The 25948-nt window shown below is 38.1% G+C and overlaps 1 protein-coding gene across 3 annotated transcripts in view; it reads left to right on the forward strand.

Moving 5' to 3' along the window:
* LOC126248377 (syntaxin-binding protein 5) overlaps positions 1-25948 on the forward strand; it is a 1030224-nt gene that overhangs the window by 836269 nt on the left and 168007 nt on the right. For 2 of the 3 annotated variants that reach the window (XM_049949310.1, XM_049949311.1), the window contains exon 14: positions 19051-20194. In XM_049949310.1, the coding sequence (XP_049805267.1) occupies positions 19051-20194 (1144 nt within the window). Of the gene's footprint in view, positions 1-19050; positions 20195-21349; positions 21462-25948 lie in introns of all 3 variants that reach the window. The other variant, XM_049949312.1, reaches the window with a different exon arrangement.

Below are 25948 nucleotides of genomic sequence, written 5' to 3' on the forward strand. Positions count from 1 at the left end.
CTCAGAAGGCTGATGGTTCAGTAATTTTGTGGGAGGCTGTGGTCTTTCCCCAGCTTCCTGAACATCAGGACCTTTTTTTTGCCACACAAAGGACCACTTATAGAAGTGCTTTGTACAACCCTTCCTGCCTAGCTGCAAATCAACAAGCAAGCAAACACAGACATGACAAGAGAATGTAGAACCACACAGTGTGAAGTTGAAAGTGCACACACAAATTTTAAGTACTTAAACCACAACAAAAATGTCTTATGATAATTTTTGAATAATGTGTATTTTAATAAGAATGAAACAGTCAATTGTTTATTTCCTGTAGTTGTCACAGAAATGGGAAGTGTCCACTGGATGGTGAAAACCAATATCTTTGTTACACCAGGCACACCTGATAAAAGAAAAATTAATGTATGCAGGCACTTCACAGCAATTACTAGTTTTATTTAGACATAATTGGGATTTAGTAAAAGAAGGATATTGGGACTGTTCTGTATATTGTGCTGCATAACAGACATACTTGACCAAATTTGTAAAATGTGGTGATGCAAACTGACAATGCACAAATGACTAAAGTTTAACAATACTGTTTGACAGATAAACCTGAAATGACAGAGCTACTTGAAATTGTATCATCTAACAGTTTATTAAAAAATGGTTTACACTTTCAAAAAATTTCTTTATCAAGAGGCTGAATCACACTATTTGGTCTGGGTGGAATTGGAATTTTATGAACAGTATTTTCATCGTCATCCTAAAGACACAATAGGTATAACTATAGAGAAATTCATAGCTGAAGTGAAGATGAAGATTCTTGTTATCCCCTAAAATGCTGTGTATAAAGCTAATCAGCCAGATTTCATGCAAGAACTGCATACAAACCGCACATTATCGTTTCAAGTGAAAACAGGATCACTTTGCAGTCTTGGCTGGGGCCAAGAGCCCAACAAAAGCAATGAATCATTTTTTTACAGCTAGTAAGAAAACATTTTAGATGTAATATTGAAAATTATTCTCTCCCATTTTTCGAGATTTCACTGAGCTGTTTGCAAGATTTTTGCCACTAAACAACCAGTGGCAATGATAAGTATCAGTGGGTTACTGTTTTTGCAGCTTTATATATCTCTTCAGGAACCTCAATGCAAATTAGGACCAAAAATTTAAAAAAAATTATTGTCTTGTGTCAAAAATTCTTAATTGACATTTAAAAAATCTGAAAAAATTAAAGATAGTTACAGAATGTGTCATAGCATTCATTGACTGCAAAGTGATTCTGTTTTCACTCAAAGTGATAATGTGCGGTTTGTATTCAGTTCTTGAATGATTAGGAGATAACAAGACTTTTTGTTGTCACATCAGCTATGAATTTCTCTATAGCAATACCTATTAATGACATCTCTACACATTTACATATAGTAATCTTCATAATTTTGCAACTTCCTTTTTCATATAGTTTCCTGACTGTTTAACCAGGCTGAAGAAGCTTGAAAAGCAGTAATGTCCATCTCACTTGCAATTCAGATGGCCCAGTCTCATCATGCTGCCTTGGTAATGATGCATTCACTCTCACAAGCAGTTCAAAATCTTTTGAATAGTGTTTCTCTCACATTTTTTTGAGTTTAATTTTTGTGCATATATTGTACTTGTTGTAAATCTTTCTTCCATTTATACAACACATGTACAGATTTTACGAAACAAAACTGGCTTTGCACACTGCTTCACTTTAACCATTCTCTCCCTCATTCATTGAATCAAATAATCTACAACCTTTTTTTGGCACTGAAAGCTATTACTGTAGATGTTCTCTTTGAGCTAGGAAGAAACTGCACTGTGTTAGGTGATTTTTCATTCTACACATACATCTATGTAGATACTCCACAAGCCACTGTAAGGTGTGTGACGGAGGGTACCCTGTACCACTATTTGTCATCTCCCATCCAGTTCCCCTAGCAAATAGAGTGAGGGAAAAACAATTGTCTGTACGCCTCTGTATGAGCCCTAATTTCTCTTATCTTATCATTCAACAGTCAGCTTCAAATGTCGATTCTCTGAATTTTCCCAGTAGTGTTTCCTGAAAAGAATGCCACTTTCCCTCCAGGGATTCCCATTTGTGTTCCTGAAGCAGCTCCATAACACTTAAGTTTTGTTCAAACCTACCGTATCAAATCTAGCAGCTCTCTTGTGAATTGCTTCAATGTCTTCCTTCAATCCGACCTTATACGGATCCCAAACACTCAAGCAGTACTCAAGAACAGGTTGCATCCACACCCTATATGTCATCTCCTTCACAGGAAAACCACTCTTTCATAAAATTTTCCAAATAAACTGAAGTCAACCATTTGCCTTCCGTACCACAGTTTTTACGTGCTTGTTGCACCTCATATGGCTTTTTAACATTATGCCCAGATATTTAAATGACTTGACTGTGTCCAGCAGGACACTAGTAATACAGTATCCAAACATTACAGGTTTTTTCTTCGTACTCATCTGCATTAAGTTACATTTTTCCACATTTAGGGCTAGCTGCCATTCATCACGTCAACTGGAAATTTTGTCTAAGTCATCTTGTATCTTCCTACAGTCACTCAACTTCGACATCTTACCCTGCACCATGGCATCATCAGCAGACCCCTGTAGATTGCTATCCACCCTGCCCGCCAAATCATTTATTTATGTAGGGAACGACAGTGGTCCTGTCACACTCCCTTGTCACTCCTCATGATAGCCTTGTCTCTAATCAATACTTGCCATTGAGGACAACATACTGGGTTCTATTGTTTAAGAAGTCTTCAAGCCACTCACATATCTGTGAACTTATTCTATATGCTTATACCTTCATTAACAGTCTGCAATGAGGCACCATGTCAAATGCTTTCCGAAAATCTAGACATATGGAATCTGCCTGTTGCATTTCATCCGTAGTTCTGAGTGTATCATGTGAGAAAAGGCAAGCAGAGTTTTGCATGAGTAATGCTTTCTAAAACCATGATGATTCATGGACATAAACTACTTCACCTTAAGAAAGTTTATTATTTTTGAACTGAGATTGCATACTATGTTCTTCATACATCATCTTTGCAAAGTTGGATTCCACTTTACTGTGAAACTCAGCAACCTGCACAAAGACAGATGGTATTAGCAAGCATATATGGGGAAAATCAGCTTGATCTACATTATTAAGACTTAGTGATACCACAAAGGCAACAGCTAATTATTATGGATATTAAGTGAGTTGCAAATTTGAGCTAATAGTAACTGTGAACATGTGTGTCAGATATACTATCAACAGAAAACAATCTATCGATGGAAACTGAAATTTGCTTTACAAATTATGATCACATTGTTCTGTGTTATCTGTTTACTGATATGCTGTTAACAAAGCATATGTGCCTGCCATGTTACACACATGCTGTCTGCTACAGCTAGAGTATGGGTGTACACTTATCTAGCCACCTTATGAGCTAGGAATTTGGCAACTTTCAATAATCTTTTAAAATTACTTGCAGTGTGACTTAGTAGGTAAAAGTTTGATGTTGTGTTTCTTTTGATGTGTTCTTCCTGTATAAAAAAGTTTGGGTGCAGATTTTGGCATGTAAGAATGGACCATTTCCTTGCTAGTTTGGACTGTGATCCGCTCTTGTAGTATGTTACCATTCAGAGGCTGAGGGAGCCCCAGCTGTGAGGAGCTGATGCACTGGTATGTGTTCACATTAATCAGAGAGACACTTGCACTTGTGTCCAGCTGGAAATATTTATTGTACTTTTTTTTACATATGTAGTTTCATGGGACCAAATTGAGGAGCAAATCTCCAAGGTCATGGAATGTGTCAGCGCATGAAATTACAATGTAAAAGTAATAACAGATAAAATAAAATGTTTATGATCCCAAAAAAAGACAAGCCATAAGTTTATGTAAATGCAGTCAACGCTATACACAGGAAGCAGCTTAATTTTTCAAGAAGCTCATCGACAGAATAGGGGGAGTGATCCATGAGCAAACACTTCAGTTTTGATTTGACAGCATGTGGATTACTGCTAAGATCTTCGAATTGTGGTGGTAGCTTATTGAAAATGGATACAGCAGTATAGTGCACTAATTTGTGCACAAGAGTCAAGGAAATGTGATCCAAATGCAGATTGGATTTCTGCCTAGTATTAACTGAGTGAAAGCTGCTAATTCTTGTGAATAATCTGATATTGTTAACAAGAAATGACAGTAAAGAATATATGTATATTTAGAGGCCAATGTCAGAACACCCAGACTAATGAACAGACGTCAACAAGAGGTTTGCAAACTTGCACCACTTATTGCCTGAACTGTCCATTTATGAGCCAAAAATATCCTTTGAGAATGGGAAGTACTTTATTTTCTACAAGCCATGAACTTATGTCATGAACTGCATTATTTGAAACAGTGCCAGTGTTGCACTCAACATCCTTTACTATCAAGCTAGTGTCATTAGCAAGCAGAAATATTTTAGAATCACCTGTAATACTAGAGGACATATCATTTATATAAATAAGGAACAGGAGTGGCCCCAGCATTGATCCCTATGGCACCCCCCTTTGACCGTGCCCCATGCAGACCCCACATCATAGCCATTCTCAACACTGTGAATGACGACCTTTTGCTGTATGTTGTTAAAGTAATAGGTGAACCAATTGTGAGGTACTACGTGTATTCCATAATGGTCAAACTTCTGGAGCAATATTTTGTGATCAACACAATCAAATGCCTTAGTTAAATAAAAAAAATATTCCTAGCATTCGAAACCTTTTGTTTAATCCATCCAGTACCTCACAGAGAAAAGAAAATATAACATTTTCATTTCTGAAACTGAACTGTACATTTGGCAGCAAGTTAGTGAAATAAAATGATCAATTATCCTTAAATACACAGCCTTTTCAAGAACTTTAGCAAACACTCATGGCATAGAAATATATCTAAATTGCCTGCATTATCCCTTTGTCCCTTTTTATAAAGCAGGTTTGCTTCTGACTAATTTAATTGTTCAGAAAACTGAACATTCTTAAAGGAAAAATTACAAATATGGCTAATTACAGGGCTAACATGTGCTGCACAGTACTATAATATTCTGCTAGACACTCCATCCCTGAGAGTCCTTAGTCTTCAGTGATTCAATTATTGACTCAGTCTCCCTCTTATCAGTATCACAGAGCAGTATTTCAGACATCAATCTCAGAAACACATTTTCCAAGTGAGTTATATGATTCCCTGTAGAAACTAACTTTTTATTTAATTCACCAGCAATGCTTAGAAAGTGATTTAAGTAGTCATGTTGTACACCAACTGCGCTGTAATTCCTGGTCAGCATTTTAGGCAGGCATGAGCACCAACCATTTGTCCACCTGAGTGAATGGCCTTCACCAAACCATGGCCAGGAACATAGTTGAAAAACCAATGGCAGAACATGCTGCGGAGCACAACATGCTCAATTTCAATTCTGTGTCACAATCTATGGTACCTATATCCTTCCCCTCAATACCAGATTCTGTGACTTACATGGATAAGAATTTTCCTTGCAACACATCATTTGATCCTGTAATCCTCCTGGCCATAGTCTCTGCTAACCCTAGCCCCACACCCACATCCACATCCATTCTTGCCCCATGATCCAAAGTTCACTCACAGTACACTCACATGCTCCTCTACACAGTTCCCTCCTCTGTTTATTTTTGCATCCCAATCCACTCCTGCACATCATTATACCCAACTCCTCGTGCGTGAAGCAGAATGAACTCGCTGGTGTCACATTACTGTCCTGTGTACCTATGCTTCTTCCTTCCAGCTGTTGGGCCCTCTTCCAAAGTCCTCCCTCAGAGTTCCCACTTCTTTTCTCCCCACGTCCTCTCGACCTAGCAACCTGTAAGAAACTGTTCACCTGCAAGCCTGTGGCTCTTGCATTCTTAGACTGAAGTTCTGAGGTAATAGTGCAATAAGACTCATTATATGCCCCTTATTTCCACACAAATCATTTACAAGAACACTAGTTGTTTGTTATAAAAATAAATTTATTCTTGTAAATGCTTTACAAGATGCAAAAGTTGCCCCCCTCCCTCCTTGCTGCAGCACTTGGCTGACCGAGAGACGTGGTTGCTCGGTGTGGTGTCTCCAGACTACCTGCCTTGGACAAAGGGCCAGGTGGGTCAGGTACATGGACCCATCACAGTTATAACAGTTCCTGACAGGGAGCAGATTTTAATGGACAGGTTGACCTGTCCTATTCTCCATTTGCTTTTTACACATTTTTTTTGTAGTTTTGACTGACATTTGCATATCTTCTTTCCTTAACAAGTATTCTATGCACATTTCGTAATTTGGTGGTCAGTTGTCCCGATTATTAATAGAACTTTTTAGTGCTGTCCTTTGATTACTTCATAAACTTTCTTGTGTACAGCCAGGTGAAATGTGTTCTGTGCTTTCCATTCTTGCAACATCCATAGCACATAATAGCAGTTATTTTCCAGTTTTATTCATGAATCTCCTGCTGTATCTGGTGGTATGTCATCTGAATATGCTATGTAGCCACATATTTCACTTTTTCTTACAAGGGAAACTGCCCATTGCACCCCCTTCAGATTTAGTAGTAAGAGAGTCCAGTGGACAGCCCGTCAGAACACAGATCAAGCATGAAAACAGAAAGAAGGTGTACTGGACTGTAAAAAAAGAGCAAAATAGAAACAATGAACAGTCCAAGGACAAGAAGTGCAATATAGAGGAGCCCGAATCCTCGACCAGAAAACACATCTGGTGTGTCGTACACAGCATTAGTGACAGTACATGTGTCATATGATAAGACTTAATTTGTACACCTAGTGGGTGAGTGAGATATGTCTCCTTGCCCAGTTTAAGTGTTTGTATGAATGTGAGTGTGATCACTCCTAAGGAAATGATGAAAATGCAATAGTCTATCACATAAGCTGCAAAAAATGAACGCAACAGTTTCATAATCTCACAGTTTCTCTGTGCACTGTCAAAACATATGTTTTTAATGTTTTTGAAGTTCACATCTGCTTATTTGTAGTTTTTGGTATCTGTGAAATGTCTGTGTGGTATCTCGCCTGCTCTCACTGGTCATCGCATTTACTTGCAGTGGTAATGTATTCTTACCACATAATTTAGAGAATATGGCCTGTGCATAGTATTATAACTGTCAAGACTACAGAAAGAGAACAAACATTTCAGTGATCAGACAGATGGTTCATAAAGTTGTAAAATAAATAAATAAATAAATAAAAATAAAAGGCACGAGGGATTTGGAACCTGGTCCACCCACTTCGCAGTCCAACACTGTGACCGCTGAACCATAACACCATAGCTGTTCCACTCAACTCAATGATGCGCTTGTTAATGTTGGACCATTCATTGTTTCAATTTTTTTTTTTATAGTTCAGTACACCTCCTTCCTGTTTTCACGCTTGGGGGAGGGGGGGGGGTGGAGAAGTTTCCTTCGTTAGCTTTACCAGTTCATTGTGCGGGCTGTGCTCAAGAAAACTGGACTACAGATCAGCCCTGTGAATAGCCCTGTGTCAGTTCCATTGAAAACTGTGTTCCATTGCATCTGCTTTATATCCTGAATGGGGCAACAGATGAAGATGGGCAAGTTAACTATGCAATATTTGGAACCAACTCAATGGCACACTAAAATAATATGGTCATAAGCTTGCAGTGCTGTATAGTTACATGGATTCTGGGTTTGCTGCTTTGGGTTAAGTTCATCTATACCACACTTAGTACTGTATTTGAAGTGTCATCAGTCTGATCATGCCATTGTGGGGTGCCTTTCTTTGAGAGGAGAAAATCCAGAGGCTGAGGATGACATAATTACAATACACAGGGTACAAAAATAATCTACTCACTGTATTCTGCAACATTTCATTTACCCAGGTGTAAATAAATAGTATGTGCAAAAATTGAATATATTTAATGATCTGTAAACTGACTTGTTCCACATTATGATATTCCATGCAAATTATCTATAGTGCATATAACCGTCTCGCTCACTCTTGTTTGTAGCAACCTTGAAAAATAGTGTTTTCCTAAGGTAAATTAACTGACCCCAGAGCAAATAAAATGTCAACAATATTGCACTTCTGCACTTCTATTTGTTAAAAAAAAGCTGTGACTATTGTGTCTGCTGTTGCTTCCAGACTCCTATGTTAAGTCGCTTTACTGTTTAAACAATAGAACCCAGTACCTTGTCCTGGATGGTGAGTGTTCCTAAGAGACAACAGTATTGTCAGGAGTGCCCTAGGGACATGTAATAGGACTGCTCTTGTTATCTGTATAATTAAATGATTGGACTGATAGAGTGAGTAGCTGTCTGTAACTATTTGCTGATGATGCTGAAGTATACAGGAAAATATCACTGTTGAGTGGGGTTACAGGATGACGTACACAGAATTTCTATTTGCTGTTATGAATGGCCACTCGCTCTAAATGTTGTAAAGTGTAAGCTAATGCAAATGATGTGCCACAAAATTTTGGACAAACTGCCGGATGTTTATAAATCTCTGCCAAGGTATTTCAGTACAGAGTCTTCTGGCCATCTTCAGGTGATACTGGCAAAAGTGCACTGAGCTCTGGTATTTAAGGCCCCACTGGCACATGTGGGGTGGATTCACTTGGCGTTGCGTGTTCGCTACTTGAGCGCGTTCAATTCTGCTGCGTCGCGTGCCCTCCGTGGTGAAAACTCGCCACATTAATATCAATTTGATTGTCATCATAGAACTACGCTGGCTACAGAGGTCACAAGGTTTTTCAGTGATTGGATTCCTTGCCAAATTCAATTGAAAACCGCCGTCTCGATTAATAAGAGACTCACTGTCAGACAGTCGTATTTCCACAGATTCATTAATAGCACAACTCCAAAAGTTAGACATATGGGCCACAATTTTGGTCTCCCTGTAATTCATTACATGAGCAGTGGAAATACGGTGTTCAGCAATGGCAGATTTACAAGGCTGAAGGAGGCGAGTATGCCACTGATGTTCTACAGTGTGATCCTGTACAGTATGCATCATTAGCCCTACATAAGGTTTGCTGCATTCGCACGGAATCCTGTAAACACCTGCCTTGCACAACTCCAGGTCATCTTTGCCAGATCCCAACAGTGACGAAATTTTTCCAGGAGGGCAAAAGATTGCTTGCACTTTATATTATCTTAGTATTCTGCCTATATTTGCACTGAGATATTACCAATATATGATTAATTGGCAGTCGTTTTAAAGATCTCTTCCTCTTCTTTGCTCTGTCACTTACAGCTCTGCAGCACTCTCTCCACTTTCTGGGACGAATACCCATTGTTCAGAAACACAGTCTGCAGGTGCTCCAGTTCCATTTGCAAACTATGGGTGTCAGAGATGACGTGGGCTCAGTGAATCAAGGTCTTCAAAACATCCATCATTTGTGCCAGATGGTGGCAACTAGCGGCTTGCAAGTAAAGGTCTGTGTGAGTGGGCTTTCTATATACTGAATGACCAACTGTGCCATCGCTCTTATGTTGCACCAAGATGTCTAAAAATGGCAGGCAACCCTCCTTCTCCAACTCCATAGTAAATTTTATGTTTTCGTGTATGGAGTTCAGATGTTGTAGAAACTCTCGCAGATGATCCATACCATGAGGCCAAACTATAAAAGTGTCATCAACATATCACCAAAATACTGTTTGCTTAAAAGTGGCTGAGGCGAGTGCTCACTCTTCAGAGTCTTTTTTTTAAAAAGATTGGCCACCAGGGGAGATAAAGGACTCCCCATGGTGACACTGTCTGATTGCTCATAAAACTCATTGTTAAATAAAAAATATGTAGAGGAGAAGGTGTGCTCAAACAGTGCTGTAATGCTAGCTCCAAAGCTATTGACAATGAGATGTAGTGAGTCCACAAGAGGTACATTTGTAAAAAGTGAAACCACATCAAAACTGACCAACAAGTTATAACTTCGCAGCTGCAATAACTTAAGTCTGCTGATCAAAACACGAGAATTTTTATATGATGTGGGCCCTTTCCTAACATTGGTTCGAGCAAAGATGCCAAGTACTTTGATAAGTTGTAGGTGGCTGCTCCAACATTACTCACAATTGGACGTAATGGCACGTTATCCTTGTGGATCTTTGGCAATCCATAAAGCCTAGGTGGAACCGAACTATTTGATTTCAGTTTCTTAATTACCTCTTTTGGTGAGGAACTATTAGTCAGAAGTTCTGCTGTTTTCCGTACCACTCAGGTAGCAGGATCTTTACCAGTTTTATGATATGTTGAGTCACTTAATAGAACATTGATCTTATTAATATAGTCCTCCCTTAGCATTAAAACAGTAGCATTACCTTTGTCTGGCTTGAGTACCACTGTATCCGGGTCTGCTCGCAAGTTCCGGAGGGCTGCCCTCTCCATAGGCAAGATGTTACTCTTCAGCAGTGTAGCTCTTGTCAACACATGACAAGACTCCCGGCGTACTTCCTCCAGCAAGATAGTGCACAGCTTCTTCGATGGAACTGATGAAGTCCAGTAGTGGTGGTGAAACAGGTGTAGGAGCAAAATTGAGACTTTTTGCTAACACAGACATAGTCGCATCATCTATAGGTTTCCCCATCAAGTTAATAATGGATCGTCAAGTAGGAACTTCCCGCAGCATCTGTGTTGAAAGTCAGTCGAACTTGGCCATTTGCCTTGTCGTAGCCTTGTCATGACTCCAGTTTGCTTTGGCCCATGTCACACCATCCTCCCAGTCCCTAGACAATGCAGACAGTCTTGCTGCCAATTCTAAATGAAGATAATACGTGTCCTTCGATACGGAATCCAGTTCATGTTGACTGAAATGAATTCTCTCTCGTACTAATGCCATACTTGCTTTACTTTTGATGTTATTTGCAGTGGCGCTATTAATAAAATGCACAGTTTTTGCAAACTGTGGAATAATACCCTTGTCTCTGCAACTTAATAAAAATATCAGAGAGCTTAGCAGCCTTGCTCTTTTTTCACGTAACTTATCGAATCTTTGTATACACTGCATCAGTTCCTCCCTGTAGAGATGCTTGATGTGAGATTTAAAACTTTCCCGGCATTGAAAAACTTTGTGACCTCCGTAGTTGACATAGTTCTGTGATGCAACCATGGGAAGACAATCGAACTGATATCAATGTGGTGAGTTTTCACCGCGGAGTGTGCGGCACAGCAGAATTGAACATGCTCAAGTAGCGCACGTGCAATGCCAAGTGAATCCACCATGCACATGCCGGTGGGGCCTTAAATACCAGAACTCAGTGTGTTTTTGCCAGTATCACCTGAAGATGGCCGGAAGACTCTGTGCCGAAATATTGTGGCAGGAAGTTACAAACATCTGGCAGTTTGCCCGAAATTTTGTGGAATAATATGCACGCCAGGAAAGTTTTAAATCTCATGTAATGCCGATGTGTAGGGGAAAAATCCTGTAATGTTAGATACAGTATCAGTGTGTGTGTGTGTGTGTGTGTGTGTGTGTGTGTGTGTGTGTGCGCGCGCGCGCCCACACACACACACACACACACCCGCGCGTGTGTGTGTGTATGCATGGTTGACTACACTGTCTGCACTGCAGCTCAACTGAGTGAGGGGTGGTGTTATTGAGTGGGCGATTGGAATTAGGAGGTTGGAGACTGAGAGGGAGGGTTGGGGAGGGTTGCTGTATTTGTGGTATGCTGATTGGCACAGTCGTGTCAGTTTGATATTTAAGTATAATTTTCAAAGTGACACGAAATGGAATAAGCATGTTAGGGCCAGTTGTAGGAAAGGTGAATGATCCACCTCAGTTTATTGGGAGAATTCTAAGAAAGTGTAGTTCATCTATAAAAGAGAAAACATAGAGATCACTTACGCAGCCCATTCTTGAGTAATTCTCAAATTCTTTGGGATCCCCACCACGCCTGATTCAAGGAAGACATTGGGGTAGTTCAGAGGTCTACTGCTAGATTTGTTACCAGTAGGTATGCTCAACATGCAGGTATTAAGAAAATGCTCTGAACTCATAGAAATCCATGAAAGAAGACAACATTCTTTTTGCAATACACCACTGAGAAAAGTTAGAGCACTGGCATTTGTGACTGATTGTAGAATAATATTCTACTGCCACCAATGTACTACTTGTACAATGACCATGAAGGCAACAGAAGAGAAATTAAGCCCTGTACAGAATCATGTGGACAGTTGCCTTCCTCTAGCTCTGTTTGTGAGTGGAATAGGAAAGGGAACGATTAGCAGTGGCACCTTCTGCCATGCACCATTCGTGTACACTTTACTCTACAGACAAATCTTCTAGGGCATTCTAAATTATACAGGGTTATTACAAATGATTGAAGCGATTTCACAGCTCTACAATAACTTTATTGTTTGAGATATTTTCACAATGCTTTGCACACACATACAAAAACTCAAAAAGTTTTGTTAGGCATTCACAAATGTTCGATATGTGCCCCTTTAGTGATTTGGCAGACATCAAGCTGATAATAAAGTTCCTCCCACACTCGGCGCAGCATGTCCCCATCAATGAGTTCGAAAGCATCGTTGATGCGAGCTCGCAGTTCTGCCATGTTTCTTGGTAGAGGAGGTTTAAACACTGAATCTTTCACATAACCCCACAGAAAGAAATCGCATAGGGTTAAGTCGGGAGAGCGTGGAAGCCATGACATGAATTGCTGATCGTGATCTCCACCACGACCGATCCATCGGTTTTCCAATCTCCTGTTTAAGAAATGCCGAACATCATGATGGAAGTGCGGTGGAGCACCATCCTGTTGAAAGATGAAGTCGGCGCTGTCGGTCTCCAGTTGTGGCATGAGCCAATTTTCCAGCATGTCCAGATACACGTGTCCTGTAACGTTTTTTTCGCAGAAGAAAAAGGGGCCGTATACTTTAAACCGTGAGATTGCACAAAACACGTTAACTTTTGGTGAATTGCGAATTTGCTGCACGACTGCGTGAGGATTCTCTACCGCCCAGATTCGCACTTTGTGTCTGTTCCCTTCACCATTAAGAAAAAATGTTGCTTCATCACTGAAAATAAGTTTCGCACTGAACGCATCCTCTTCCATGAGCTATTGCAACCGCGCCGAAAATTCAAAGCGTTTGACTTTGTCATCGGGTGTCAGGGCTTGTAGCAATTGTAAACGGTAAGGCTTCTGCTTCAGCCTTTTCCGTAAGATTTTCCAAACCGTCGGCTGTGGTACATATAGCTCCCTGCTTGCTTTATTCGTCGACTTCCGCGGGCTACGCGTGAAACTTGCCCGCACGCGTTCAACTGTTTCTTCGCTCACTGCAGGCCGACCCGTTAATTTCCCCTTACAGAGGCATCCAGAAGCTTTAAACTGCGCATACCATCACCGAATGGAGTTAGCAGTTGGTGGATCTTAGTTGAACTTCGTCCTGAAGTGTCGTTGCACTGTTATGACTGACTGATGTGAGTGCATTTCAAGCACGACATACGCTTTCTTGGCTCCTGTCGCCATTTTGTCTCACTGCACACTCGAGCGCTCTGGCGGCAGAAACCTGAAGTGCGGCTTCAGCCGAAAAAAACTTTGAGTTTTTCTACGTATCTGTAGTGTGTTGTGACCATATGTCAATGAATGGAGCTACAGTGAATTTATGAAATTGCTTCAATCATTTGTAATAGCCCTGTATATCTTCCTCAGCAGGCCATTAGTTGTTTAACACCTACTGATGATTACTTCAGTTTATTCAGCCACACATCAGTTGCTTCATAAACATGGAAACTAATATTTATCTATTTTATTTTGTAGTTGATTCCCTAAATTGGTTCTTTTGAGAAATGATACGGCAGACCCCTATCCAAGCTCGTACTCCATCTTCAGCATCATTGTCATTAACAGGATGTTAAATGCACATAATGTTCCATTTATATCTTGGTAATGGACAGATACCTCCTCCATAAACTTGTGTGCGTGGCAAACATTTCATTACTTTGTACATGCAAAGTATAACAGGCATTATTATTTTTATCACAATGTTTATTCAAGAAATTAATTGTACAACAGGAATTCGTATATGCTTGACATTATTCAAGCATGAGGATGATTTAGAATAATATGAAATATAAAGGTAAATACTTCAAACAGCCAAGATTGTTAAATACAACTTTATTTTGATGACCAGTTTTGGCAATCTAAGTTGCCATCTTCAGATTGTACGTGAACCAATGCATCTCCATCATATGCGTATATACCATGACACATCATAAAAAGTCATTCTAGAAACATGAAGAATGTGATATATTGGCATGTCAGATGTAAAACAGAGTTTACATAAAATGTCATGTGAGGTTCCACAGACTACACTCACTCATGTTCATGTAACAACAGATGACTGAAGACTCTTCATTTATTTTTGCACGAACATGAGCCAATGTTATTGATGCAACATGCCAACATTTTATGTATACCTTTTTTTATACTTGAAATGCCAATATTTCTCATTCTTCATGTTGTTGAAATGACTTTTTATAATGTCCCATGTTATTGTACATGTGATGAAGATGCATTGAGGCATGGTTGCACACAATCCAATGATAACAATTTAGACTGCCAAAACTAGTCATCAAAATAAAGTTTTATTTAACTGTCTTGGCTATTTCAAATAAGAATATGATCAATTTGACAATTTCTTTACTTCCCATCTATAAATGGCTGCACTTAAGTTTATATTACAAGCTGTACATGACTATGAAACATCCCAGCAATGTTGTAACTAATTATACCATCACTGTAATACATTGCAAGGAAAAGAGGTAAGGAAAACCAGAAAGAGATTAAAACAATCTAGTCTAAGCTCATTGACTAAAAAACATTTCATATTTCCCAAAATGAAGAAGTAAAACCTCTGTTTTTCTTTTGACTGTAAATTTTGCAAGACTAGGAATTAAGGCATGTAACTACAATGTTGATGGGCAAAAAGATAAGGTAGTTGTATATTTAAATTGTGGTTACTGCATTTGACAAAGTACCTTCACCATTGACTTGCAAGAAATTACTGTCATTGTGAATTTCTTTAGTTACCAGTACATGATACTATAAACGAATAGGCTCCCATTGATATTTTACTCTACTTAAGTTTCTCCTTTTTGAACATTTTAGTGCATGCAGTGCACTATGATGCTGTATACCGATATGTCGCAGGGATTATTTTGTGCATGTTTTGAAAGTGTCACAAGAAGTGTACCCTTTGAGCACCAAAGGCGTTATATGAATTACAACATTGCTAGTATCAGCCACTGCAGTTAAACCACAATTCTGAAGTCGCACCCCCATCAGACTATGCCCACTTTCAAGATGGTGTTGCTATCTACTGCAGACAGAGCAATATCTAGAAGGAAACTGACAAAGTGGATGGATGGATGGATGGATGGATGGATGGATGGATGAATGGATGAATGCATGGCTGGATCACTTAGTTCTCATATGTTGGAGGTAGAGGAATTATGGACAAACTTTAGACAGATTGGAAATCACATTCTGTAGAAGTGTGTGCAGAGTTAGTGGATTAAGGATAGAGAAGACCCTTGAGGTTTGGTAACAAAATTTGGAAAGTACTCAGTAAGGAAAGGACATTGCACCCTTGGTTCAAAAGAGAATGCACAAATGATGACAGGTAAAAGTTAATAGAGATTTAGCCAGCTGCAAAAATATCTATGTGCAAAGCATACAACTACCACCACCCTCATACGTTAGTAAAGGATCTAAAGTAGAATGCAAGAAAATTCTGGTCCAACGTAAAATCGCTAACCAGGTCGAAGACTTTTATAAAATCACTTGAACAAGTTCATTACTGTGGGGCAACACTTGTGCTGGCAACAGAGTGATATAGTGAAAGTTAATTTTATCATTATTTAATCAAACAGTGATTTAACTTGTATAATGCAAGATTATTTTATCATTGTTTAATTAACTAAGATTAAACTCTGATTTTCCTCATACTTGTTTACCTTGGCAACATAATGACTGCTATTCTTTACTTGTGTATGAAGTATGCCATGTACCTGCTCCTGTTGTGAAAAATGATGTGCCCACTCAAAGGCAGATGAGTAGGAAAAAGAATCGTGTGATGTTCAAATACAGTATTAACAGTGTACAGCTTGACACAGGCATGTTGATTAAATATCAAGGCAAAAAATTGCAAAATGATGTGAAATGGGAATGAGCACAAAGGATGGTAATAGGGAAGGCAAATCACTGACTTCAGTTCATTATGGGACTTTTAGGAAAGTTCATCTGTAAAGGAGACCCGTTCTTGAGTACTGCTAGAGTGTTTGGGATCCCCAACAGGTTGGACTGAAGGAAGACACTGAAGAAAATTCAGATGCACACATCTAGATTTGTTACCATCAGGTTTGATCGACATGCAACGAAACTCAAATGGGAACTCCTAGAGGGAAGATGACATTCTTCTTGAGGAATGCTATAGAGAAAACTTAGGGAATCAGCATATGAAGCTGAATGCAGAAAAATACCACTGCCTTCAATGTTCATTTTTCATAAGGACCATTTGTTTTTCCCTCGACGTACTTACAAGTGGAACAGAAAGGAAAATGACTGGTGGTTATACATCATACCATCTGCCATGCACCATAAGGTGGCTTGCAGAGTATGTATTTAGATATAGCGGTAGATGTAGATATAAATGGACATATGACAGAGTTTGAAAATCCAAAATGGAGTACTTGCTATCTATGTCATCAGCATGTTGATACCTAAAAAAAAAATCTAAGATCTTAAACCAACCAATGATACAGTAATACAGTGTGGGAAAGAAATGAATCCTCAGGGTAAGGCAGCAAGTGTCAAGTGAATATATCTGAGAAATGGGTATTTGCATACAGTTTGACACACACACACTCTAGACAAAGATACAACATTTCTAGAAAATTCTTTGACTTGTAATGGAAAGAGGCAGCTAGTTCTTCAGTTCCAGAAACAGTGAGCCATGCAACTGTTGTCTCTCATTGTTGAGAAAGAATTGAAGTGGAACTTACTTTCAGAATTGTGGCAAAGAATGAGGTCACATGAACAAATACAGGATTTTGTTGACAGTGCAAGGTTATCAGATACTCAGCAAAAAATGGCTTCCATAATAGCTACATTAATATTATCAATTTAGAATGACTTTGTGATATTTTTATTCAACATTTACAAATGCGAGTGGCATTGCCATGACAGCATTTCACTGGTATCACGCCACTTGAGAGAATGCGCGCGCGCGCCCACACACCCACCCACCCACACACCCACACACACACACACACACACACACACACACACACACACACACACAGAGAGAGAGAGAGAGAGAGAGAGAGAGAGAGAGAGAGAGAGAGGGGGGGTGGGGGGGGGTTAACAGCAGTGAGAACCCAGGGCCAAGGTCAGATGCACCCCTGAGGAAAATGTTTTCTATTTTGCTAGTTACCTTAACTGTTGTGAAGCTTATGCAAGCATGTATCCTAGTAGTTGAAAAGTTCACACTATCCAGGACTCTCCTAACCATCTTCAAAATTAGGGAAAATAATGACGATACTTTTCAGTACTTTGACACACAGAGGTTCATATAAACTCAATTGCAGGTACAGCTAGTTGTGTGTTCTTTAAGGGAGTGTTCTTTACGGGAGTGTTCTTTACGGGAGTTTGCAGTAAATTGTACCATCCATTTGCGTGCCACAACATTCCTGCTGAGACATTGATGGAAGGTTTAGTTCCCAACAGTGTAGGGAAGTATGTAAGTCATTGAAATCCACAATGTGACTAAGGATCAATAACATTATGAATTAAGCTCTTTTGCTGGTTTCAGCTTCCTCTGTTTATTGAATGTTTCCTTTTTGGCCAGGGTGGCAGCCATCGTATTACATGGAAACCAATCCTTTAGTTTGGCTAATAGTGAAATGACATTCTTCACTGTGTTCTGAACTACTACAGAAATTATTTTGTGTGTTTTAAAATGGATATATCTTTCTCTGTTATGTAAGAGATAGTTCAGTGATAATCAGATATTTCATTCTAGGCATTCGTGTACACATATCTGTGTATTTTTTGTTAATGCAAATGCACAGGCTTTCAGTGAAACTTTTTCATACTGTGGTGACACTTACTTCCATACTTCATTATCTGTGCAATGATGCAAAGCTATTTAACATTGAATAAAATAATGACTTTTGGTCTCACAATAATTTGTATATTCTATATTTATACCAGCAGTCTTGCCATTGGCTACCATCTGTTTTTGAACCTCTTGCTTTTTTAAAAAACTTGTTTCGTTTTTCACTTATCTGTTTTGTTACTGTCCCACCATATCCTTTCCCATCTGTTTCACTGCCGTTACCATATCTACCCCACTACTCCACCTGTTACACTTTTTCCTCACTGGACAGATCTCTTATGGTCAAGTACATTTGTATTCATTTGACTAAGTGCCGTGTATGAATTTGTACTTTTCCATTGCATGATGCTGGGCTCTGAGTTGCTTTCTCTTCCCATCTGCATTCTATCTTCCTGTCCTATTCTTACTTTCACACACCAAAATCATTAATGGATATGACATACTTACTATGTTTTTGTCATTTTATTGATATTTTTTTAATTTTTTTTTTAAATTTAACACAGTCATTTTATATACACTGGCCACTTCCATCAAGAAACATAATATCATGAGAAAATGTAATTTGTATAAACTGGTATTTATGCTATGCATTTTGGTAATGCCACAGTGATAGTATTTCAGAAAATGTTTGCCAGGACAGTGCTGGTAATAATTTAACAGTTGGTTTATATATTGTTAAACTTATGCACACCACCTATATTTCTCTATACAGAAAACTGTCACACATCAGAGCTGCAGTAGTGGAGTAGTAGCAGTAAGCGCTAGAATGTATATACAGAAAGTCACTTTGCCATGTAGAGCCTCTTTATTATTATTTTTTTTATAATTATACCACTTCCAGTGAACCATATTACATAGTTTTCTTTTCTTTTCTTTTTTATCCCTTCCCTTCATCCATGCATGCCCATGTAGGTGACCTCATCTAGAAACACAGGAAAATGTGTTGAACCTTCTGTGCTCCCAGTAGATGCTGCCATTTCCCTGTCCAGTCCTATCTGCAAAGTAGCAGATGACTGTGATGTGGTAGATAATGGAGGCACTGCTTTTGGTGAGGAAAAGGAGGAGGAGGAACAGGAGAAAGAGAAGGTTGAGGAGCAGGAAAAGAGAGAGGAAGACAAGAAACATTTGGTTCCTGGTGGATACTGTTCTGATTCATCATCTAATATTGTTACTCCTGATGCTGACCACAGTGAAGAAGCAGGGGAGTGTTCTGGCAGTGAAATGAAAGAAGCAGCTTCACCAGCTGAACAAGGTTCTGGAAGTGGAAATTTTCAAACATGCAGTGAACAAGGGAGGCGGAAGAGCCATTCTTGGAAAAATTTTAGCTTGAAGAAGCAGCTTAGTAGAGTGGACCAAAAATTTAAAAATACTTTCTCTGTAATGCCACCACTCGCATCAGAAAATAACCAAAACAGCAATAAAGAAAAGAGGTCAGCAGTATTTTACTGTTCATCATCATCATCAGAAGTTTTACAGATACCCTCACTTCCCTCAACAGAACCTTCTCCAATTGAGCCTTCTAAGGAAAATACTGTATTGTCTGAAGGCTCAAAAGTGTCAACAAAATTTTGTGATGAACATTGTGTAACCAGTAATCTAAGTGAAGGTTCTGATGAACAGCCTTTACCTGTTAACCAAGAACTTTGCACACAAATAGTGATTAAGTCCCCAGAGGACAACCACTTTCAGTCAACAGAAGAAACAGTTACAAAAAGTCTGGAAACTAAAGATGTTCATTGTAGTGAAAATTTGTTTGACAGTATTAAAAGCAATGAAACTCAAGATGGAATATCAAATGATAGCCATGTAATTGAAGATAAAGTTGTCACAAAACTCAGCAGACCAGTAGATCTACCACTGTTTGATTCAGATGGAAAACCTATCAGGCCCCCGCGAAAAGACAGCAAGAAAAAATCTGTTGACAAACATGAAGGCCACTTTCTGTCAGTTCCAAACATCAGAGTGCACAAGGCTGATCATTCTCTCCATGACCTGAGGCACAAGGACGATGCTGGCACAAACCAACCTTCACTTGGAAATCTGATGCGCCGTTTCAGTAAGTTTACACCATTGGAGTTTGATTGCTCAATCATGTCTGAATTTTAAATGAATTCAATCTAAAATCGAGCACATTAGAAGGGTTGTAGTAATTTGGAATGGATGGTTGAATGACTGAATGTAAATATTTTGGATAATTTTAGATTATGTAGTTTTAATAGTGTGGTGCAGTAGACAGGAATGGTTGTTGGAACTGCTTATTAATCAATTATTATAAAAATTATTTCTTCTAATAGGCATAAGGGAATGGTTAATAGCGTCTTTCCTTACGTTTCCTCCTCAGCATCCTACATTTAATTTTTGTGCTGGTGTTCTGTTTTACTTCATAGATAGTTGATGTGTTGCCTTTCCCTGTCTTGCAGAATAGTTTTCCAAATAGTTCCACTATAAATAATGCTAACAGTGAAATGTGAAGTATTAATCAGTTACAGTTTATTACTAATCCACATAGCTTTTTTTTTCAGGCTTCATTTTACAGCCATTGGGTGACGAATATTCCCAGTTCTGTCTTGCTTTGTGTTTTTAGATTTAATCCTCTTACAATCTTAATTTATTATTATTGCTTTAACACTGATGTCTAGCATTCCATTGCACTTAAAGCTGGTGGTTTATGATTGTTTCTTGTTTCCCTTTTAAAGGATTCAGATGGCGACCATAGCTGCCTTAAATACCTTTTCGGTATACATGTGTTTGGTAAATACTAGATAGAGGCTGTAGTAAGATAGCTGCCATGTACTGTATTATAGTTGGAAGGTGAAAGAAAATAACAGCTCATAGTCGTGTTTTGTTATAAACCGTATCTTTTACATGCTACTGTTTGTCATATAGCTGTTATTTTCTATAATGGAATGCAGATTACAATGGGGTTAAAAGATGTCATATATCTTCAGTAATAATCCCCCATTTAACAAATTTTAGATTTAACATGATGGCATTGTCTAATTTTTCCACTTGCGTATACTTTCTAACCTAGTTATATATTTCTAAATGTATCTTGTAGTTAATGCTATATTAGAGTGTAATGCCAGATTATCATAATGTTAATTCTTGTTCTGTAATTTTTGTGGGACATTCTGAAGATAAATGACAATCACTGCTTGATGTAATAACAGAACTCAGTGCTGTCTAACATTTGTGCGCCCCCAATTTGTAGATAAACGGTGTCTGCGTCTCCCCGACTGCGGGCAAACAGAATGTAGGTGCTGGCAGCACTTGTTCCCCGCGCGCCAGGCCACCCGAGCCAGTCAGGCGCTCAAAGTCCCAAGGTACCCGTAAACTGCACAAGTGTATGAGTACCACTTCATACTCTGAGGCTGAGGTTTCCATGGGTTCGGGGTCCTCAGCTTGCTCATTGACATCAGGAGGTGGTGGTGGTGGTTGTGGTGGTGGTGGTGGTGGTGGTGGTGTTGGCTTGTTTACCCGCTCCTTGGCGCTGGCTGAAACTCGTGCTACTGCCGGTTCACACAATCTCCTCAATACTCGGCAATATTGCAGTTTTGGTAGTACTGTCACCTATCTGTTTTTAGTATTTAAGTACATGTTTGGCACTTAAGAGACTGCCACAAGTGTTCTGTTTGTTAATAGCTATAGATAGCACTTTGCTCTTATTTTGTTTTGTTGACCTTATTCACTTGTTAGGTATTTACTTTTCTTACTGCTGATTAGTATCTTGTGAATTTTAGTAGCACTGAAGAAAAGGAATAGAACTCATATGTTGATTCTATTAGCTCATATCACCTCTCAGATTACATTCTTTCCTGTTGGCAATGTGATAGCTGAATCATGCTTACTTCAGTTTTGCATAACTGTGTACTGTATTGTCTTGACTACATATCAAAACTTAACTGTTTCCATTATATATCAGTTCATTTACCTTGTAATGACATTAAACGCAGTGAAAGCAGTAAAGACCACTCAACAAATTTTCACTTGATTTTAGCAAAGTATATATACTGCTGAGTAACACTCCAGAAACAATAAATTATGTTACTTAACTGAAATTAATTTTTTTGTTAACATGGCTTCTGAAAATTTTCATTTTGGTTCCTGAAATCCAGATCAGTGAACATACCAATACCAGTGGTGCAGCACAGAGCTCTTTTTCCAGCATGAAGTACTATAAGTAGTTAATGTTGCAAAATGGTGACGTACTATCCAAAACTTCAACTCTTTTTCACTCTATGGACTGCTCTATGTAGTTAAACTGGCAGTAGGGGTTTAGTTTTTCACATGCTAATACTCTGTCTTTCACAGAGCTGTCTTGTGCAAATATCTGCTCTTAAAAACATATTTACAATTTTTATTTTGTTTATTATTTCATCAGTTCAACAAGATGTTTACTTATTGACAGAAATGCTTTGAATATCTCTTTACTCATTACAAAACATTATCAAACATGCTCATATACTGTCAAATAATATTAAAATTTATTTATCATTCTTGATTTAAAAAAATTAATGACCAATACTATAAAGTATTACTCACTGATAAAAAAAAAGTGTCAAAAATTTTAAATAACTGTTCAGAAATTTAAGGGGTATCAGAGAGAAATTTTAATCAGAGCATTTGTAAATTCAGTCCAGTAAATTGACTTATGAAAGCCACATCACCTTAGTCTTAATTATACATTGTTGTTTATAATGTTAAGAGCATTATTCTGTCTTCCATGGGCTGCTTAATTATTCTCAAGCCTTTAAAGCAGTCTTTATTTCTGAATGTTGTGTTTGGCCTTGAGTTGGCACAATTCTTTCATTCTTTTTCCTTTTATATGTGGTTTTCTTTCCTTCTGCTCTGCCCCTTCTGATGTCTTGCCTTGTGAATGCCTTAATTGAACTTAAATTTTCCATTGCATGCAAGGTGAGCTTAACATTAACATTTTTTTAAAAATAATGTAAACTGTGTAATTACTTTGGAATGTATCAATTCAGTGACCTGAAAGTCCAGAAGTAAGGTTCATGGCTAATGTACCTTGCTCAGATAGCAACTTCATCTGGATACTACCTTGCCTTGGGACTTGATAATTTTACCAGTTTAAGTGTGTAAAATGTTGAGGCACTGTTCTGGGCATGAAATCTGCACTTAAGAAACAAGTTAATAACAGGGAGAGATTTCTTAGGGCTTAAGCAGTTATAAATTTATGATGTATTGCAATTATGATTCTACTCTCTCCATACTAACAGCTAATACTAAAACAATATTAACAATTTAGCATCAGTATTTGATTTATTTGCACAATTAAGAGTTCACTCCATTTGTGTGGCTAACAGTTTAACTGTTTGCAATGTTATGGTAATTAGAGAACCTTACTTTTTGGCTTCCACTTTGTCAAGTTTTTTTGTTGAGCAAAGGGTGTAGTCATGAAATAAAAATATATCAAGTTATGGTTTTCTGCTGGGAAATGCAACTATTCTTGTAGTAGATCTGTTCTGCATGCAATGCATGAAAGTTTGTTCTGTGTAGTAATTAAATTTCTCTTAGTAAGAACCAGTGTGCTATGTAACTAAATACAAGACATATCTAAAGCAATAAATGCCATGCACTGTCCTTTCCCCTTTTATGAAATAATGTCTCATACATTTTAGGCTGACCACAAAATTCTTCAGTACTTCAACTATTCATTTCATAAGACATTACCTAAGTTCTGTTCTATGTTTAGCACTAACTATGTGCTGTCAAAGAGAAGTCAGATGCTTGCTTAAAAAATCAGTGGACTATCTGTGATTCAAAAACACACAAGGTTTTCTTCCACATGTTCTTCCACATGTTCTTTGGCTTCTTAATTTCAGTTATGAGACATATCCACTTGTGCATTCTGCACATTTTGTTCTAACAGTTAAACTGGATTCAACAAATTTGCATAAAATTGTTTCAATACCAATAGAAAAAATTATCATACTTTCATTTATTTCTCTGTGTAATTATTTCTGTCTAGTCTTCCTCATTAACCTGTGTTGAAGCTAATGTCAGATCTTAATTTACTCATTAAACTTTAATTGTAATAAGTATGTAATCATATTGACATGCACATGCATGGGCACACTGGTTGAACTATTGCATCTCTTCTTAAATGCACACCCTCAGTGCCCTGGTAAATATGGATCACTATAGATTATAGAAGTGGAACAGAAGTGATGTTTGTAATTTGCTAGGAATTAATGGGCTTAACAGTTCTGCAGAAGAGAGATTTATCTTACCTTGAAGCCCCCTCCCTCCCCCCTCACACACACACACACACACACACACACACACACACACACACACACACACACACACAGAGAGAGAGAGAGAGAGAGAGAGAGAGAGAGAGAGAGAGAGAGAGAGAGAGAGAGAGGGGGGGGGGGGGCGGAGGGGGGGTTACTGAGAGGGGGGAGGGAATCATTGACATACGCTACATGTGGCAGTAATACATTAAATAATGACAATGCACCCACTATGCACTGAACATCTAACATGCTATACTCTCGAGCAACATTCCAAAGAGGCATTTTTTGTCTGGACAATATGAAATCCCTTACAGCAAGTGTATGACAGTAATGGTGCACTTTTAAAGCCAGCCAACCTACTTGTAAAAGATGCCTTTTTATGTAAGAATTAATTTAATTATAAAATATATAACAGTAACTTCAAATGACCAAAGAAATTGGTTCAGACAATGAAACGTCACAAATGTCATTAGGTACAGCTATTAACGGACTGACTTCTTAATCAATTGAAGGTTTTTGTGCCAGTGTTCATATTTCTTCCATTTTTGAAGGAAAGATCATTTCTTGCTTACTGTGATTTGATTCTTCTTTTTTGTCTTTGGCAAATAGAAAACTATAAATATCCTTCTCAGCATCTTCTACAACACCATTTGAATTAAAATCATGTCCTTGAATTGTCACATTTCCCTAGTATTTCTTACAGTTTCTTATTGTTCAATTTATTCATTTTCAGTTATTCCATATGTGAGTTCATCTCACACCCAAATGCTTTTTGTACAAGGAAGATATTTATTATAAAAAGGAAGCAATCATAATGTATTTGAGATTGAATGGATTGAGGTTAGGCATAACACTACTGAATAAAACAGCAGCATAAAAATTGATTGAAAACTGAGCTGACCACAGTTTGTTTTATTAATAATATACATTCCTTTTAGAGATGCAGTTCCTCACCTTCAGGTCCTTGGCTTCATCATTATCTGGGTTGTTGTTTACGTAAGCAATGTTATGGGCTTTTGACAGGATGCATTAATTACATGAAATATAATTGAAACAATCACTGTGAGTATGTAAACAATTAAATCAAAATTTGATTTAAATTATGTTTTCCATTACTTGATAAAACCAGACAAGCAATAACATCACTGCAGATGTCCACTTTACCAATACTTTTGAGTAATAATTATAATGAGCTTGAATCGATAAGGTTTATGGGTGAAGAATGAATAAAAATAAAAAAAATGCTAAGAAGATAAACAAAGGTACAACACTCCTCTGACTGTCTCAGATTGCCTCACATGTAAGTTTAAATAAATAATTCATACAGACATGTTTTCATGAATATTGATACTTCACAAAAAAGAAGAAATAAAGTCCAATTAGAAGTAATGTTGAAACCTCATGACATGCGATAGAAAACGCAGCACCTTGTATATGAATAACTGATAACATCATCATGGTTAACAAGTTGTTTATTGTGGGAGGAAAAAAAGTAACCAGTAGAGGCTCTCACACTTACTTGAGCTTCTTCTCTGTTTGCTATAGTATGC

The sequence above is a fragment of the Schistocerca nitens genome, chromosome 3 (assembly GCF_023898315.1).
Source record: "Schistocerca nitens isolate TAMUIC-IGC-003100 chromosome 3, iqSchNite1.1, whole genome shotgun sequence".
Taxonomy (NCBI): Eukaryota; Metazoa; Arthropoda; class Insecta; order Orthoptera; family Acrididae; genus Schistocerca; species Schistocerca nitens.